Below are 19,173 nucleotides of genomic sequence, written 5' to 3' on the forward strand. Positions count from 1 at the left end.
AGGTACTAAGTAGCACCAGCCGGTCAGCTGGGCTTATTAGTAAGATTGTTTTTTTGGAAACAGATTTTCAGCTGGGTTTAGCTGAGGCATAAGGTTTCTAACAGGCTGTGTTAGAAAAGGATTTTTTTCCTTCTTCTTTTCTTGTTTCTCCTTTTTTTCTTTCTGTCTGCTTAAAAACAGCTAGGAAAGAGGTGCAAGTTTTTCTAGGAGGCTTGTTAAAAAGGACCCCCACTGTGAGGTACTTAGCAAGTGCTAGAAACAGGACAAACCAGTTTTTTTGGGTCTTCTCAGTATATCAGCAAACAGCAACTACACATTTGCAAATGAAAAGGTTTTGTTTCTTTTCTATTCAGTCTCTCGGAAATAGAGAGGGTTAGGAATTGGGGAAACCAATTCCCTGACTGCAGAGGGGTGTGGCCAGCACCAAAAAGCAACACCAGCAAGCCACACATAAAATTCACTGACTGCAGAGGGGTGTGGCCAGCACCAGAAGGCACTGTTCCCCTTCCCAAGAAATTTCCCACCTACATGGCAGGTGAGGACACTAAGGCCTTCTTCAAAAAGGTTAAAAGGACCTGCCATGGGTACAGCATCCCTGAAGACCAGTACAAGGACTGGTCAGGAAAAAGGACTTTTGCTGTCTATTACAATTATTCCATCCCCATGCTACTGGGGGAAGACTTGGCCAACCATGTGCAGCTGGCCAAGAGGGGGGGAGTGGTCACCCGCGGCCAGGCCAAACAAGCAGGCACTCCCATCCCTGTTCCTGAGCCATCCACCAGGACCCTGTCTGTGTTACCAGAGACCCAGACAGAGGTGGTGGAACCGAATCCCATGCCAACAACTACAGCAGCCATAGTACATCCAGTCCCAGGACCGGAACTGGAAAAGCAACCAGCGGCAGAACCAGCGCCAGCACTGACGCCAGCGCTTGCAACTCCACCGCCAGGGGGCGCCAACGGGCCTAAACTGGCAGAAGCAGCAGACAACTCTACCCAAGAGGCTCAGCCAGAGCCTGAAATATCACCTTGTGCACCAGCGGAGAGCGGTCCACAGTCAATGAAAACAACCTCATCACCTACATCGCTCCCAGAGGAACTGGTGTCTCCCGCCTCAAGGGAACAGTTCCAGACTAAGCAGAAAGCCGATAACAGCCTTAAAAAAGCTTTGGGCGGCGGCACGAAGCAACCCACCGCCTCTCAGCTCTTCTACCCAATTCCAGTTTGTTGTAAAACAAGGACTTTTATATAAGGACATTCTTTCTGGTGGACACCAGGAAGGCCAGCATCCTCAAACACAGTTGGTAGTTCCAACTAAGTACTGGGACAAGCTCTTAAGCTTGGGCCCTGACATCCCAGTGGGCATTCTGGGGTCAACAAAGCAAAAACAGGTTAAAAACATTCCTTCCACTGGGAGGGGATGGGCAAGGACAATGCCAAGTATGTCCGCTCAAATGCATACAAAGTGTTCTTCAGTGTCAAATATCTTGTTGTTTACATACTTAGTAGTATATGTAATAGTGCATGTGTTTTGTTTACCTGTTTATGTTACAGTGCTAGGAGGAAATCACCACCAGTAGTTCCCACTGTTGGCGATTTGGGGGGCGTGTCATAAACAGATAGTTAAGGGTTAAAGTCTGTTTTACCTGTAAAGGGTTAACATGTAGTACCTGGTGACCACCTGACCAGAGGACCAATCAGAGATAAGATTTTTTCAAATCTCTGTGGAGGGAAGCCTTTGTCTGAGTGAGAACTGTTCTTGAATCTAACAGAGGACAGTCATGTCTCCAAGTTCTCCTGGAGTAGTTTCTACTAATTAATAGTGAGTATTAATTAGAAAGGCAAATTAGTCTTATGATTTGATTTCTATATTTGCAATTGTGTGTTTGCTAAAGGAAATGCTTTATTCCTGTTTGCTGATATTGCTTTTACTGAGAAAAGGGGGAGAGGGGATTCTCTCCAGAGATTGATAAGGTTATACCCTATGAGTGTCCAGCTTGGGCTCATAGAGATTCTGTATTTTCTTTTTATTCTTTAATAAATTCTTTTCTTTTCTTTGGACTTGGTTAATTCCTTCCCTTGGGGAAATTCAGGGGAAGGGGAGGGGGAAGTGGGCTGCTTCCCTGTGTGTAGAGATTCAAGGCGTTTGAATCCAGGCATCTCTGTCTTCAGAGCAAGCTGGAGAGAGGGGGGAGGGGGAAGGTTCCTCCTCTGTGAATTGATCTGTGTTCCCAAGGGGGGAAACAGGGGTGTCCCGGCCCACGGAATTGACCGGGTGGTGGCAGCCGAAGGGAAGACCTACCCTAGGATTTTGGGGTGGGGGGAAGACATGCGGGTCCTCACTTTGAAACCGCCCAGTTTCAAGTGAGGGTAGACTCTGACAGACTCAAATGGGAATTTACAACTATAAAGCTGGGGTGTTTTGCCATGGAACTCTGGGTTCAGTCCTGCAAAGCCTCGGAGCATCGGATCACAACCGACAAGAGCCCAGCTCCTCACTAATGCTCAGTGTAACTGGCCATTAGATTGACTTGAGCTACAACAGACTGGTAACTATAAACATCAACTGGCAGGACTCTGTGTGCGTGTGTGTATGTGTGCGTGTGTGACTAAAAAGCATATGCTAACTGTTGTATTTTCAGTAAATGCAGTGTTTTTGCCTTCTCCTGAAAAGATCCCATGTGCTTTGTATAGCATAACACGTGCACTGCTGTAAAATCAGTATTGTGGTAAGACCTGCTCTTTGATTAGCAGGACCACCTATCTTCCAAGAGTAGAAAGAACAACTGTGTGAAAATGTGATCCAAGAACCTCTTAATGCCAACTGGCAAGGGGATTACAGGAATATCTTGATTCTGGTATGTACATTGTGGGTCACCGAGAATGTCATGTGAGGTCTCAAATGAAAGCTGGTATCACAGTGGTGATTAATATAATTGTGAAATGCATGTACAAATATTATGTAAGTTGTTTATATATAAAAATAGTGTAGCAGAGGTGAAAAACGAGTTTTCTGTCAGGCAAAAGCCATTTATTCACCTGCCACTCTGTCGGGATGTAATTTAAGGATTGTAAGCTAACACAATGGATGTCCATTTACATATGAAATCAACTGTTAATGAAGAGATGTGAAATCACAGAAAAGGAGCACACAGGAAAAAACAAGTGGGTGTGAGAGTTATCTTGTCTGAGTAAAGACAGTGAATGTGGAGGTATTTCTAGAAGGCAAAGATGACACCCTGTACCTAAGAGGTAAACATATGGCATGTTTACATTCATGAAAATGGGATCCCAGCCAAACCTGGTTGAAAACACTGAAGAGGACTTTGGGTGAGATACACTTCTTTAGACAGGAGATTAACTTGCTAGTTAAGTTTAGTCTCTAGAAAATGTGCTATGATTTTGTTTTGTATGTAGCCATTTATTTCCAATAACCCTACTCACTATTTCCTGACTCTCTAGTCTTTAATAATAAACTTAGTCTTGTTTTCACTATAAATATATCTCAGTGCTGTCGTGTTAAGCCAAATGATGATCCTGAGTTGAATTTTACAAGCTGGTGAGTGCTGTTCCTTTGGGAATGGCAGAATTGGTAGTTTTGTGAGTGTCTCAGTGAATACGGGGTGGATGCTGCAGAGAATGTTCGAGGACTTGGGCATTGGTGTATGCCTATTGCTACCTAAACAGAGACAGGCCTAGAAGGAATTGCTTGTGTTGCCAGAGGTTGTTGGCTTCAGGGGGCTGATCCACAGCAGGCACAGACAATGCTCCTTCACAAAGGTAAAGGTGAGGTGCCTCACAACCCTGGGTACCTGCGGGGAACATCACATCAAAATACAAGTGAAAGCTTAATTTTAAAGGGCAGCACTCAACAATAGTTTGTTCATGGTACAAAATTAGCTATAGACAAATTATATAGTAACCTAGGTGACTTCACTGGTGAAATATCAGACAGCGATCTCTATATTGACAGATACTGAAGGTGAAACATTAGGCACCTAATAAATATCCGTCACTCCACTGTATATTTGATATGATATTCAGTTATGATTTATCCATAAAATCCAACCGCTAAATATGACCCCCTTGCTGTTCCCACATTATATTTTTGTTTTGTAATTAAACTTTTGTTGAATTGCAGTCTGCTTCAACACTATATTGGCTTGTGTATCTGGGCATCACTGGCTTCTGTTGGACTAAATCAGACATGCTGAAGTATGTATCAGTATAATTAACTTATCCTCCAGTAGTTGGGCTAAAAAAGGATGTGAGCCCTGTTTCTATAACTAAGAGACAGCTATTTTAATTACTCAGTGCCTAAAACTGATGTTATCAACACTACTGTAAATTGGCAGTAACATCTCTGAAGGCAATGGAGATGTAAAATCGGTGTAACAAAGATAAGGCTCAAGCCCTTGTGTGACTGGAGCAGGAAGTCCTGATTAGCACTGTCCAAAATATTAATCTTTAATTCCTGGAGACTCCAGGACAATCCAGGGGGATTGGCATCCCTAATTCTGGGGGGCTTGAATCTGAAACTTGGAGAGTCAGAACCTATATGGATAACAAGAACCAAGGAAAAGATTGGTTTAAAGCCTTATTGAACAAACACTGAGTTTCACATGGGTTACACTGAGGTTGTCTATGCTGACAAATGAGTTATGAATTATATTCTTCATCCCCTATAAATTTAATTAGTTGGTGGATAGAAACCTTGCAGTCTCTGTAGGTTTATGTAAAAAATGTAACAGGGCCAAGAAAATACAACCACTAATGGTTCTTAATAGGCTTCAGTAATTCAGGTGTCCCACTAGACTTTTTATACATTAAAAACCGGTTGTGAAAGAGCTTACCCTGTAAATGATGCTAGAGGAGAAGAAAGTTACACTGCTCTTTGTAGAGTGCTTTTGTGAGTAACAAAATCACTGTTTTTAGCAAAGTTGTGACTAGGAGTGAATTCCAGTCCTTTAGAGCTTATTTTATATTCCTTTTACACCTACCTCCATCATACTGAGCACAATGTAGGGCAAATATCTGTTACCAAATCTTTCTTCAACCTCTTCTGCCCAGTAGCTTTTGAGAGATGACTCTTCTCACTTCCTCCTCCCTATCTGACATAACTTTCTCAGGAGCTCACTGTAGTCCCTCTGACTTTGGCAACCATACAAGGTAATGTATTCACAGAGAAGAAATTTTCTTGACCAATTACTCTATTGTGCAGACTTAAACACAAACAGGCTTTTATTTCACATCAGACATTCAGCAATCCAGACATTTCTTTGTCTGATTGCTATGATGCTTTTCCTTTCATTTTTTTCATTCAACAGATATCTAAAATTTGAGGATTTCATGAGTAACTCCTATTCTGCATTAGTGTTTAGGTTCTCTTCTCATATGTGACCCCCCCAGAAGCATGGAAGACAAGACATTATACTGTCACTTTAATACCCTATTGTCATAATTTAAAAAAATGTAATTTCCAAAGGAAATTTCAGGGACGCACAAGGTTATTCAGTAAGATTCTAAGTTACGCACTCCAGAAAAGTATCATATTAAATCCAATGTCTCTGGTACACCTTGAGAACATCAGTTGAGACTAGATGTGTATGAAAACTGAGTCAAAATAACCTAGTGTTCAAAATTAGCTTCCCCCTTCCAACTTCAATGAATAGCTGAACGTGCATTTTTGTCAGCGACTTTTGACAGCAAAACTTTTCTTCATAGGTTTTTTTTTTCTGAATTTTTTTGGTGTCAGTTGGAGGCAGCTTTTTCAAAATGAATTTCCAAATGTTAGTTACGTTGAAATTGGTCATCTTGAAGAAATGATATGGTATTTTTTCTTTGTTTTTTGAATGGCTGAACCTTATACGCTCAGCAGGGTAAGCCAGTTTCACTTGTGGGGGAAGAGGAGCTATGTTTGTTGTGCTCTTATTGCATCCTGTCAAAAATAAATAAATAAACCATTCCATCTAACTCCCCACCCCTATGGTTTGTCTATGTGAATCTTTATGGAAAGGTCTAGTGCTTTCGAGTTTTGCTATAACTCTCCTAGTTAATGGAAACTGTTGTCCCTAGTGGTAATTCAGGTAGAACATTTTCAGTTGGATCCAACTGGTTGCAGCTGGCAAATGGAGGAGAGATTTTCAAAGGCACAAATGGCAGTTAGATTCCTAGCTCTCACTGAAAGGGAATGGGGTGCCTAACTGCCATTTGTGTCTTTGAAAATCTCCTCTTTGGTTTGAAATAGAGCAATGGATGTTTTGGATTACTGGCTCCCTGGGCCTACTGGCTCTTCAGTAGAAACCATCAGAAACCAGTAGAGTCTTCCCCTTACTATCTGCTATCCGTAAGTGCCACAGTTAAGCTCCCAAATTTAAAAATATTTGTCCTCCATTACATCTTTCTGTTGTACAAGTAAAATCAAATTACAGGTCTGTCTCATCTTACGCTCTTTATAACACACCACACTTTCTCTGGACACCTAGACATCCAGTGGCTAAATCCTGTTACACATACAAATACTATTCCAGATGCTCATCCAAAGCTTTATTCAAACCTCAAAAGAAGTCTTTTTTACAGCATTTTGATACTTTCTGTTCCAGCTGAAATCAGGAAGGGAAAAATTGTATATAAAAAAGAAGTTAACTTAGCTGGATGAAACTGGTTACATGATGAGCATTAAAAAGTCAGTATTTGCCAGAATAGTTATTTTCTATTCTGCTCTACATATGGGGGAACTGTGTTGAGTCCTAAACCACTCTGTGGCAACTGGCAAAAATGTTGAACTTTCAAAAGCAATAGCTGAACTTTTTCTTTTGAACTTCAAACAAGGTTCCATAAGAGTTGTGAAGGTTACGGTTTTGGTGGAGTTAGGGACTGACAGGCTCTAAGTGTCATGTAAAGTTTTGCTTAGTTAGGTAAAAAATTTAAGTAAATTTGATAATTCAATAACCATACAAATTCTGTATTCACTGTAAATCCCAGCATGCCTGCTTCTGAATGACTCCCTCCCCTCACTGTACCCCGTTCCTGTTCTTCTGCCACATGCATTCCCATCGGACCTATTTCCATTTGGCACAGTATTTGTGAGGTGCAAAGTAAAACCTCCACATTCCGTTACTGGATACGGGATTCTCAAAAGGTTTTTGTTTGATTTTGTTTATCCACTCTACTTTGTTTTATTTGGGGGTGGGGGTAAGCCAGAGCAAAAACACCTATCTTGGCTACAGTATGTATTTGCTCTCTGTTTTGCATTATTGATGCTGTTATGCAATATTATTGACATGATACAGAAATTAGGCCATAGGAAGGTCAAGCAAAGTAAATGACTGAGATGCTGCTAACAAAATTGCAGCCAGGCATTGGGAGGAGGGGAGAATGGTGCTGGTGCCAGGATTTCAAACAAATAGGATGGCAGCCAGTATTTCAGTGACTTTTATTGTGCTGGCCTGGTAGTATTTGCTTCAGGAAGGAAAACAAAACCAGGAGACTATGGAAGCATTAATCTGCAAAAGGGTCACCCGGGAGTTACTATTCCCTTCAGTTAGGGAATGTGATGGAAGGAAGTTATTTGTAGTGTTGCACTGCTTGTGGAGCTGAAACATTTGTTTAAGTAACAGCAAAGCAATTTGTAATTGGTTTACAAATGTCTGCAACTGATGATACCACAGAATGGCATTTAGAATCTAGCTGGGCATGCCGAGAAGGGATAGGGGAGACGATGCCCATGTAAACACAATAATAAACTATGTAAAGAGAGGTTTCTTTTCATAAATAATCCTTACAGGTTTCCTCTCATTTCTTGTCATACCTTTTTCTTATTACCACTCTTCAAAGACCTGTTTAGTGTTGTTCCTCTGTTTAACCGTGGGTTATTTCAAACAGATGTTTTTGAAGTGCTTGTTTGTGTTGCCTTGAGTGAGTGTTGGAAATCACAGGGAATTTTTTTCTTACATGAACAACCGTAAATGAAAAATGTCTCCCATAATTTACCATTTGGTTGGATAAAAATGTTCTTTCTCTAGAGAATCTCAGTGTAAAGTCTGCGTGTTTTGTAGCTACCTACTGATTTGCTATATTCTGTGGTAATGACTAGTAATATAGATTGTTTGTAGTTTCTCTCAATTTCAATAGGTTCTTTTGCTTAGAAAAGGTATTTTCAGAACCTGTGTTCCAATTTTGATTAGCTTAAACCTATTTTTGGCCCAGTGAGTATTTTAAAGTAAGATTCCTTGGCAATGTTTTTCCAGAACAATTTCAATTAATAATATAAGTCTGCTGGGCTAATCGTTGGGCTAGTGGGGGAGAGGTTGGTCTTGTAATTCAGGCAAAGAACTGGGTGTTAGGCCTCCGCTACTGGTCTGAATTGCTATATATTCTTGGACAATTCACTTGATCATTCTATGCCTCAGTTTCCCCATCTATAAAATGGATGTAGTATTATTTCCCTTACTTAATTAAGGTGAAGTGCTGTGAGATCCTATGATGTAAAGAGCCATACAAGTGCAAGAGGATTTTTCTTACTGCAGGCCAAAATCTGAGGACTTCATTAAGTGTTTAGTCAGGCAAACCCCTGCTGGATTCAATGGGAAACTGAGTAAGGCCCATAGGATATGGCCTTCTGTATGTCCACCTATTTGTAACATCATAAATCCAAGGTTACCCAAGCTTTTCAAGCAGTTCTACTAGTTTCCAATTAAAGGTCAGTCTACTCTGAAAATCCTTTCTTCTTCACAGACATGCATAGTGCTATTGACTTCTCAGAGACTAGGATGGTAGACGGTACTTCAATGACTTTTATTGTGCTGGCCTTGTAATATTTGCTTCAGGTATGAAAACAAAAACAGGAGAATAAGAATAGAGTATTGTGCTAGAGTGAGGCTTTTGCAGAGCCAAAGAAATTGTCTGTTCCAGCCTTTGCCCATTACCTCTCTTGCAACTGAACTTGCACTAATCGTTAGTGGAGCATGCACCGGATTGTGAGGTTGGGTTTGGAACAGCTCCAATTCCCATACACATCAAGCATATACGTTTGAATGGTTAGTGGTCAGTGGCAGTACAGGGCTTAGTAGTCAGGCTGACAATTAAGTTAGACCAAAGCACCAGCCAGTATCAACGCCCAGACCACTCGTTGAAGAACAATTTTATATATTTATTTGGTGTGAAGGCTAAAAAGATTATTAAAGCTGTAATCAAACTATATTTGTTGTCATTTTATGGCTTGGCAATTCCCATAATGTATTATTCAATTGCCTGTTGTTGCTGTTGCTTTCCAGAGCATATGATTCTATTGATAGTTGTCCAGGTGGTCAGAAATTCCTGGCTTGATGACTTAACCAACAAACATGAGTTGACATACTGGCCGCCGCTTCCCGCAGCTCCCATTGGCCTGGAGCAGCGAACTGCGGCCAGTGGGAGCCACGATCGTCCGGACCTGCAGACGCGGCAGGTAGACAAACCGGCCCAACCCGCCAGGGGCTTTCCCTACACAAGCGGCGTCCCAAGTTTGGGAAATACTGCTATAAGGGAATCAAGGCCAGGATTAGAAATCAGGGAGCAGCAGATCTTCAGCTGATGTAAGTTGTCATTAAAGTAAATAGAGCTCTGACAATTTACATTAGCCAAAGATCTGCTTCCAGGGGTTTCTGACTTCTAGAGGTGTGTGTTTAGACTGTGATTGTCCAGTTCTGCAAGAAGTCTTCAAAAAATCCCTCCAAGCCTTTCAGATGCTGCCTCCCTGAGGTCTGAGATTTTCTTGAAGATGCCTGTCTTTGTATCTTTTTTTTCTTGATAGTCTATTCTAGTTCTTATACTATGCTCATCACCTTGATTTTAGAGCACAGAAATATACTGCAGGCAATTTTTCAAAGGCAACAAACATTAAAAAGCTATAAAAGATCTAAAATAGATTAGCATAATGAGGGCAATCCGAGGCAGAATGCGTAAAACCAGTTGATTGGATCTTATTTTTGTAGCTCTCTTGTTTGTTGATATAAAACAAAAAACAAACAAAACCAAAAAAAACCCCAGCAAAGTTTATTTATCACATACATTGGTTACAATACAAAGCTCTGCTTTAAAAAATGCCCACAACTCCCACTGACCTCATTGCCTGTTTGTACCTGGAGGAGTATTTTGGCCCTTTAGTTGTACTACAACATATAATCTCTTCAAAATACAAGACAATACAGATTACCTCCAAAATCTTTATCAGGCAGTGGTACATGCATTTAAATATCGGGAAGGTGGCTGAATCTTTTGGTCTCCAATCTGAGAGTTGAGTGTCTGAGTAAATTGAAAGGAACCTCTATCATCCATCACCAGCAATCTACCTTTGTGTGGATGAGACATTTGCAAAAATATAACAGCAATTTAAAAACTGGCTTATAAGAAAGTGTAAAGCCTATAAGTCTAGAGCCACATCCTCAGTTGGGATAAATCAGCCGAGCTCCACCCAACTCAGTGGGGTTCACGTCAATGGCACTAGTCCAGTTTATGCCAGTTGAAGATCTGGGTTGAAATCCAGGCCCCAATGGAATCAGCAGGAGCTTTTCCATTGACTTCAGCGGAGCTGTGATTTCACCCCTACAATATAAACATGAAAAAAGTAATATTGTACTAAAAAAAAATTCCCATGGTGCCATACTGGAGTTGACCATTTGGCTGTGTTACTGCTGAGGGTAGTACTGATCTGACTCTGGAGACTGGAGCAGAGGGCCACCTGTGAAGAATGAGACTCGGAAAACACTCAGTCTCTTGTGGCTGGGAGTAGGTATCAGGGCTCAGGCAGGAAAATGTTCTTGTTTGAATTTCACACTTTGAATTGCACACACCGTTGCATTTGTCTAAGCAGCCTGCGGGTTCCAAAAAGCTAGTCTGGAACATAATTGATTTTAGAAACTGAAAAGGAGAAGATAATTACAGACTTTCTGCCAGCGGATATTTTAACGGTAACAGATGGGGGGGAAACTAAGGTTACAATGATTTTTTTTTTAAATTATCTGTTGGACTTCTCCCTGATCTCTGCAGCAAGCGTTAAATAAAGAGCCAGTATGTACTGCTGACTTTCAGAGCTGCACAAAGCAACCTGCTAGAATTGTGCAGATGAATGACCTTACTAAAGGACTCAGAAATGTGATAACTGTGGAGTCAAAGAAAAGAAAACTAGTCTTTACAAAACAAAAGGTTTAACTTCCTCTGATGCACCAACACTAACCTGAATAAATATGTGCTATTGGCTAAAGTGAACTTAAGCCAAAATTCTCAATTGTGGGTGCCTAAATATGGATTTAGATGCTTATCCTTCAGTGCCTAGTTTAAGACACGCGTGTGAAATTATTGGCCATCATGTCTTGCAATCAATGCTAACCTTTAATTTAAACTGAGGCAGTAGACACTGACATTTGTAAAAGTGGCTATTTAGTTGGGGTACCTCAGTTTTGGGGTTCCCAGATTGAGGCACTTTGGTATTATTTTCAGAGATTCTGGGTCGGGCTGGCTGGAAAACAAGAATTTGAAGGCTGTTAAATTTTAGAGAGAGAGAGAGAGACCAAGAACAGGTGTCAGTGAGGGACTTACTGTTGTGGCCCGGAAAACATAAACTCTGGGACAGTGAGTTCGGCTGAAATTTGCATACACGATTTAAGGTTCTGTAGGTTCTGCAGCCAACCAAACTCCGTTGTGCCAAGGCCATTGCATTTATCACAGCTCCACTGTCCTGTTTCTCAATAACACAAATGAATTGTGTACTCAACAAAAAGTATTTTGAAGATCCATCAGGAAGAAAGTTGTTTCATGAGGCAAGAAGGAGACAAAAGAATGCCTGTAATTCCTGCTGATGAATGAACCGCAGTGTAATAGCACTGTGTTCTTCAGTGATTGCTCCTTGTAAATAGGGTTGCCACCTCTGAGGTACAAATAACAGGACATTCAAATAATTTCCATGGGAGTATGAAACAGCAAATGAGAGGAGGCAGCTACAGCACCTCCTGTGTATCATTTATCCTTGGAAAAGGATACAAATCTTTCGAGGTGACTTAATTCAGCTTTCAATATTCTACACGGAATCTAGTGCTGCCATCCTTTTTCTTTATCAACACTATGGGCAAGGCCCAAGGGCTGACTGAGGATTCAGGTATACTGTACCTTCCTGTTGCAGTTCTTCAATAACCCCTAAAGCTTCATTTTGGGGCTTGGACTACATGACCTCCTGAGGTCCCTTCCAACCCTGATATTCTATGATTCTACGAGTCTATGATTCTTTCCTTTTTTCAACTGGCCACCAATAGTGTCCCCAGTGTCAATCGTGTGTTGTTCCAGCACAGTTTCCCTATCTTGTTACTTGACCAGGAAAACGACCCTGATTTTTCTACAGAAAGTATTTTAAACTTCCCTGCTATTCCATCTTTAAATGGACAGCACTGCTCTGGAACTGTTCCAGAAGGAATTCTGGGAACTCTGCTTCATTCTGTCCCTCCCAAGTCCTTTTCTGTGCCAGCCGCTACCAAACCCACTGGCTCACATTGTGCTATTGTAGTGCTCCTTTTGGTAACCTGAGGTTTAACTGAGACATTCAGAAATCCAACAGAGAAAAAAACCTGACTCAGGTCAAGTAAAACTTTAGCAGTGAGAACCCCCATTTGACTTTCTTGGCTCAAGCAAATGTCAATAAATCCACATCTCTTATAAGGCGGGAAGCCTCTCACGCATTTAGTTTGGCAGAATAATTTCAGTTGCAGGAATTAATACAACTTGTTTACAGCACACCAACCTCCTGCAAGGCATCGGTCTTGTCCAGGTTACATTTTCGAAGGAAATTTCCATTGGTCGCATCTACAGAAAACCTTGGTTGGCATCAATAATATATTTATTAGATGTGACAAAGTCAAACCTGAAGATAAACTCATCCTCTATTTCTGCAACCTTGACCTCTTGTTCAAGCTCTAGGGGGTCAACTTTTGAGACCAGTGTCGCCCATTTTTGGACTGGTGCTTGGTCCCCAGTTACTGTCTTCAGTTGGCGCCAATTAAGCTGTTTATTTTTAGAACCCCCCAATCCCTGCAAATCTGGTCTAATAACAATTACATTTGAACCACTGCCTACAACCCCCATGCATTTTACACTCCCCAGTTCATATGCAATTGTCAGACTTCCAGTGTGGTTACTTAATTGTCCAGATTTGCACAAGAATAGTGGGGCTATGCTATTCACCCCATAGTTTTGCCCCTCTAGCTTGGTGGAAGCCCATTTTCCAAACTCTGTGGGGGAAGATGACTTGCTTTATACTTACAGCAATCAGTCTTTTTGTGGCCAGTTTTGCTTTAAGAAAAACACCAAATATCATGAATCTCATGATAAACGGGTGAGAGTTGTCAACAACATGAAAGCAAATATGATGGGAACTGCCTTATTGCACTACTTATAGCTGCATAATTTCTTCTTTTATAAATCCATTATTATGCACAGTATTCTTTCCTGTCCACACTGCATATCTCCATTGCTTACTCTATAATTATTATGTGCATGTATTTCCTATTGACATCAGTGATTACTCTGCACAGAAGGAGAGGGGGTTTGAAATGCAGGTCAGAAAGACTTTTGCCCTCAGTTCAGTAGATCTTTGTATCTTGTAACAGCTTTCCACTCATCCCCTCTGAAGTTTGCATACCTAAATTAAGGCCCAGTAAGTTACTTCAGGTTACTATTTTATGTTTTAAGCTTATTTTTATAATTACTAAAAAAGCAATTTGGGTTAGGTAGTATCAAAAGATGATGTTCATCACAGATGAGTGGTCTTTGAAATCATTCCATTGAGTTTTCATTACATGAATGTAATTTGACTAATAAAAGCTGCATAAACACAGACTGATAGCAGGAGGTGCCTCTGATTCATGCCTCCAGAGTTAATCATAGAATCATAGACTTTAAGGTCAGAAGGGACCATTATGATCATCTAGTCTGACCTCCTGCACAACGCAGGCCACAGAATCTCACCCACCCACTCCTGTATCAGACCTGTGTCTGAGCCACTGAAGTCCTCAAATCATGGTTTAAAGACTTCAAGGTGCAGAGAATCTTCCAGCAAATGACCCATGCCCCACGCTGCAGAGGAAGGCAAAAAAACCCCAGGGCTTCTGCCAATCTGCCCTGGAGGAAAATTCCTTCCTGACCCCAAATATGGTGATGAGCTAAACCCTGAGCATGTGGGCAAGACTCACCAGCCAGACCCAGGAAAGAATTCTCTGTAGTAACTCAGATCCCACTCCATCTAACATCCCATCACAAGCCATTGGGCATATTTACCGCTAATAGTCAAAGACCAATGAGTGACCAGGATTTGTCAGAATCAAGTGTGCCATACTGGTGCTTAGCTGAAATGACATTCTTTTTTTCCTGGAGAAAACTTATGAAGAACCTAGCTGTAACCATGGGTGGGTCTAATTATATGTCTCTTTTACTGACGAATCACTGTGATGAATAGGGCTGTACACAATTGCTCCATGTTGGAGTTAATGGAAATAGTGTTTATTTAATTGTGTTTGTTCTGGAGAAAAATTGTATTAAATATATCTTGCTGCAGTGGGTCAACTATGGAAACATTGTTAGTAATTATATGTAATTAGTATCATATCTTATATTGTTATATCACCTTTTATCCCAAAGTGTTATGCTGCAAAGGATTTTTATCTGAAGTATTATTATTATTTATTTTACAAATTCATACATCCCCATTGAAATGTGGCCAGATGTGGGACAGAACCAGCACAACAGAACATTTCATTAGAGTGGGGAGAGGGGAAACTTGACAAAGGACATGAAGACAAACCCCATCTCTTACAAAATGAGTTCTGGGATCCCTAATGTCCTCAAGGGCAGGCCTTCAGATGGTGTAAATTGGCGAAGTGCTAATTAATTAAAATAAGGCTTTGTCAGTTTACACCAGATGAAGAGCAGGTCCTGACTCTTGAAAAGTTTTTTGTCCCAAAGTCCTGATGCTTAATATGTTTCAGAAATAAAAAGAGCTGAGCCACTCCTGCTGGAATTTAAAACTCTGATTCTAGGGAAAACTTCACAGCCTGATGTTTTGTTTTCAACCTTCTTTTTGTCAGACCACTATAACATTCAGTTCTCTAAAACACTGGTTCACAATCCCTTTTTATACTGTGACCTCATGTTACAACAGAAAATTTGCCATCTAGTCATAAAGCAGGGGAGGATGGTCATCAAGCATTTTGGACTTGTTTGCACCTCCCAGCAGAGTTGCAACCCCTAGGTTTAGAATCCATGTTTTGAACCACAAAGATTGGCTCACCAGAAGAGTTTTTCTAGGATTGTTTGACAGTATCTGACCAAAGGGGGTGCCTTGAAATCATTGCACTTCTTCACTAACAGTATTTTGCTTGGGAAACTATAATGCACATTCCAGACTGAGTCAAGAAACAGCTCAGGGCCTGATGTTAACAATGAGCTACTGCTGTTTCATTCATCTTTAGTTGCAACTCTGGAACTATTTCATGGGGATGAAAGGTTTTATAGATTTGTTTTTTTATTATCCAACTATACATTTATTTGCAATGAAGGAGGAAAGTAATGCATCTCTCCTGAGTTTACTGTGTGTGGAAAGAGGCCATTGACTGGTCTGGTTGTGTTATTGGTGTGTTGACATTGTTAGTATCACATTTACATTATAGTACAGTACTAGCTCTTTCAGTTAGGGACTATGACTTCTTGGAAAGTGCAATGCACACCTTTGGCAGGGTATATATAATGACAGCCAGGGATATTGATGAAGCATGAGACTGGGAATTAGAAGACCTATTCCTAGCTCTGCCACTGACTTATTGTGCCACAACTCTTGCACTTAATTTAGTCCTTATTTAAAAATGAGACACTGGTGCTTATCTGCCTTTGTAAAAGGCCTGGGAGATTTACATATGAAAAAAATCTATATAATTTAAATATATTTATTTTGTTAAAAAGAATCAACAATAAAAATATCAAGAATGTTGGATCACAGAGTATATTTTCTTCATTTCCCTATGAGATGCAGGGTGCCAGAGATGACAAACCACTAGACTGGAACTTCGGAGATTCCTGGCTCTACCACTGGCCTGCTGAGTGACCTTGGGAAAATCATGTCGCCGCTCTGTGCCTCAGTTTCCCCATCTATAAAATTGAGATAATAATACTGACTTCCTTTGTAAAGCACTATGAAATCTACATTGAGGCGCACTGAATACGAGATAGGCATAACAATTATTATATTTTATAAACAGGAAAACAGACAATAATACGTGAGCTGTCCACAACTGCTAAGGCTTTGCTGAGGAGAGGGGTGAAACCACAAAAGTTTTTTCATGTGAATTATTTAGTTTGAGTATTTGCAAAACAAGGATTAACAAAAATAAGGTTAAAAAGAGCCTTTTGTCTTTCCATGTGGTTGCATGAATGGTTAGTGAATGAGCTGATTAGATGTTGCATATAAATTGTAAAGGGCCACATTCTGAGCTTGCTTATGCTGATATAAATTCAGAATAGCTTTATTTACTTGATAATTTCATTTACTCTTTACAGTCTATACCAAGAGAGGAGTAGGGGGATACACACTGATCGACTCTAATCGTTCAGATGTCTTTGTAGTTCTCAACATGCTTGTCAGAAGGAACATCCCAAATACCAAAATAGAGTCATTCTGAATGTCAGGTGGAGACATGGTGTTGTATGTCTGGAAATGTGGTGAATCAGAGAAGTTGCATTTAAAATAAAATCAAGGATCAGCAATAATGCTAAGAAGATTTACACCAGCTGAGGAGCTGGTCCTGAGTATTCAGGCAATGCTTGTGCTTTGCACATTAATTAAAATTGACTGGTATCCAGACTCTGGCAGTGTTAATCTGCTCTGCAGTAATATGTAAAGCTATTTTAAAAAAAAAACACCACCACAAAAGCAGGCCCTCTAGCTAAGGAGATAAATATTTGTACCCAGCTATCACTTTATTTATAACAATAGGGGGAGGGAATGCTTGGAACACAGTTATTCATAAAGGCTGACTTTTAACAATATATTGAAAACAACTGCACTGTCTGCTACTACCCACACTCTGTTTAAACTGGCAGGCTAGGATTGTTTCTTAAGCTGTGTCACTTCCATGATGAATTTAGGTTTTGTCCAGAATTTTTAATCTCCAAGATAACGCGCTAATGAAATGTCGAACAGAATAGGATGATGCTTTGGGGTTTCTGTGAGCTTTTGATACCATCTGACTTTCCCAGAGCACCAAATCCTGCAGGCCCTACACATGCCATTAGTCTTATTGAATAGCACTATTCCCATTTAGCCCCAGAGCCCTTTAGAGGTGGTTGGATTATAGATATTCTTTCCTTGCATTGGACATAATGGGGGCCAGACTCGACAAGTTGCTGAGCACCTCCTGCAATGTTTTGAGTTCCTTTAGCTCCACTCAATGGCAGTTGAGAATGCTCAGTACTGCATAGGACCGGGCTCTTTGTTTGTATATTTTATTATATTATTCTTTGGTCTGAAATGCAAAATAACCTCTTGGGTGGCAATATGCTTTTCCCACAGGTTAACAGAGCCACACCTTAGCAGAGCCAACCACAGCATATTCTTCTACAGAAAAGTGTTGTTAGGAAAATATTGTATGTGTTTTAGCTGCATTTTTAATGCAATGTTGCAGGTGGAATAAGGAGGTGGAGCCAGTATCATGTGACCAGCCAACTCTCTGCAGATCACTACCAAGTGTTCTGCAGCAATCAGACTTTGATCTACAATCTGGCTTCAGTTATGATGTCAGAAACTGTGTGTGGTCATGGTCATGTGACATGATACTTAGATGAAATGCTGTTAGAGTTGTCATTACCTACAGGCCAGATTTGATCATCTTACTAATGGTGAGTAGCACCTTCTTCCACAAGTAACCCTGTTGACTTCAGTGGGACTATTGTGGTGTCAGGTGCCAGGCAGTGGGAGTGAGGGTAGCTCAGTCTGGCCCTACATTTATGATTTGTTCAGAACTGTTTCAACCAAATACTGTATAGATGCATTTAGCACATTAAGGATAATGTCACTGGGCTCGTATTTAGTGAAGGTAACAGGCAGCAGCAGCTGCTGCTAGATAAATCAGAGGTATTTGTAGATAATGAATGTTGAGGCAAAGACAATGTAATTTTTTTACATGCGAGCAACATTGATTATGTGACACCATTCCATCATAGCAACGTTACTTCTGGTTTGCTAGATGATTGATGAGCAGTATACTCCATGTAATCTTCTTGTATGTTGGATGTGGGTGCCATAAACTAATAGCTACTCATTGAGTACAAATGTTTGAAGGTCCTGTGGATTAGAGCTGCTGTGTGATTCAGCCAATGAAATAAAAGGCAAGAAATGCAAAATTTATTGTCACTGTTGCAGTGTTAACTCATCCAGCCTACATACAGTTGGTATTTCTGATAACTAGTTAAGGGCCACACCCTGCATGCCAACACAAGGGAGTAAGAGGGTGTATTGTAAGGGAAGCTGTGGTGTAGTTTATTAATATAGCATCTTAGCCATAGGCAATTGCACACAATACAATAAATACAAATTTAAAATTGACACCACTCCAAAAAAAAATACAGATTTTAAAAATACAAATTAACCATGCAAGTTTAGCCCATGTAACTGCAATATTTTCACTACACAGCAAATATTCTAATTTCTGAGGTGATGGGGTTAAAGGCATATGGGTCAGAAATGGAGACAGCCATTTATTTCTGAGGTGGCAGTACTGGTTATAAGACAATAAACAGAGTGGTAAGTCTTCAGCCTGGCCAGACCTGCAAGGACAAACACAATTGTCTTTCATTACTAGCATACTTCCCTTCCAGATAGGCAGTCTGCATAGTCTGGAAACAGAGACCTGTTAAAGCCCTCCTTAACATATTGAGAGGGGAAGCAAATAAGGCAGAACCAAAGCATTTCTTCCCACCCCCTCTAGTGAGCAAGAAGGGACAGAGATTGGTGAAGAGTTGATAGGAGGCTTGGCCTTGTCTCCATCCCCATTACACTGAGCAGTATAACTGTGCAGGTGCATCAACAGACGTGCTGCACTAGGAAGGAGTTGAATTGGTGGCAGGGTGGAGGGGAAAAAGGTGGAGGCACTCTTCTAAGCTC

At 40.7% G+C, this 19,173-nt stretch overlaps 1 protein-coding gene across 13 annotated transcripts in view; it reads left to right on the forward strand.

Moving 5' to 3' along the window:
- PDE1C (phosphodiesterase 1C) overlaps positions 1-19,173 on the forward strand; it is a 548,714-nt gene that overhangs the window by 399,499 nt on the left and 130,042 nt on the right. The window contains exon 1 of one of the 13 annotated variants that reach the window (XM_045004982.1): positions 6,229-6,345. The exons of 11 other annotated variants lie outside the window; for them this stretch is intronic. Coding sequence is in view for 1 of the 2 variants with exons in the window: in XM_045004979.1 (XP_044860914.1) it covers positions 6,668-6,684 (17 nt within the window). In the remaining variant the exon portion in view is untranslated. Of the gene's footprint in view, positions 1-6,228; positions 6,346-6,652; positions 6,685-19,173 lie in introns of those variants that run through there. One more of the 13 variants, XM_045004979.1, reaches the window with a different exon arrangement.

The sequence above is a fragment of the Mauremys mutica genome, chromosome 2, assembly GCF_020497125.1.
Source record: "Mauremys mutica isolate MM-2020 ecotype Southern chromosome 2, ASM2049712v1, whole genome shotgun sequence".
Lineage (NCBI taxonomy): Eukaryota > Metazoa > Chordata > Testudines > Geoemydidae > Mauremys > Mauremys mutica.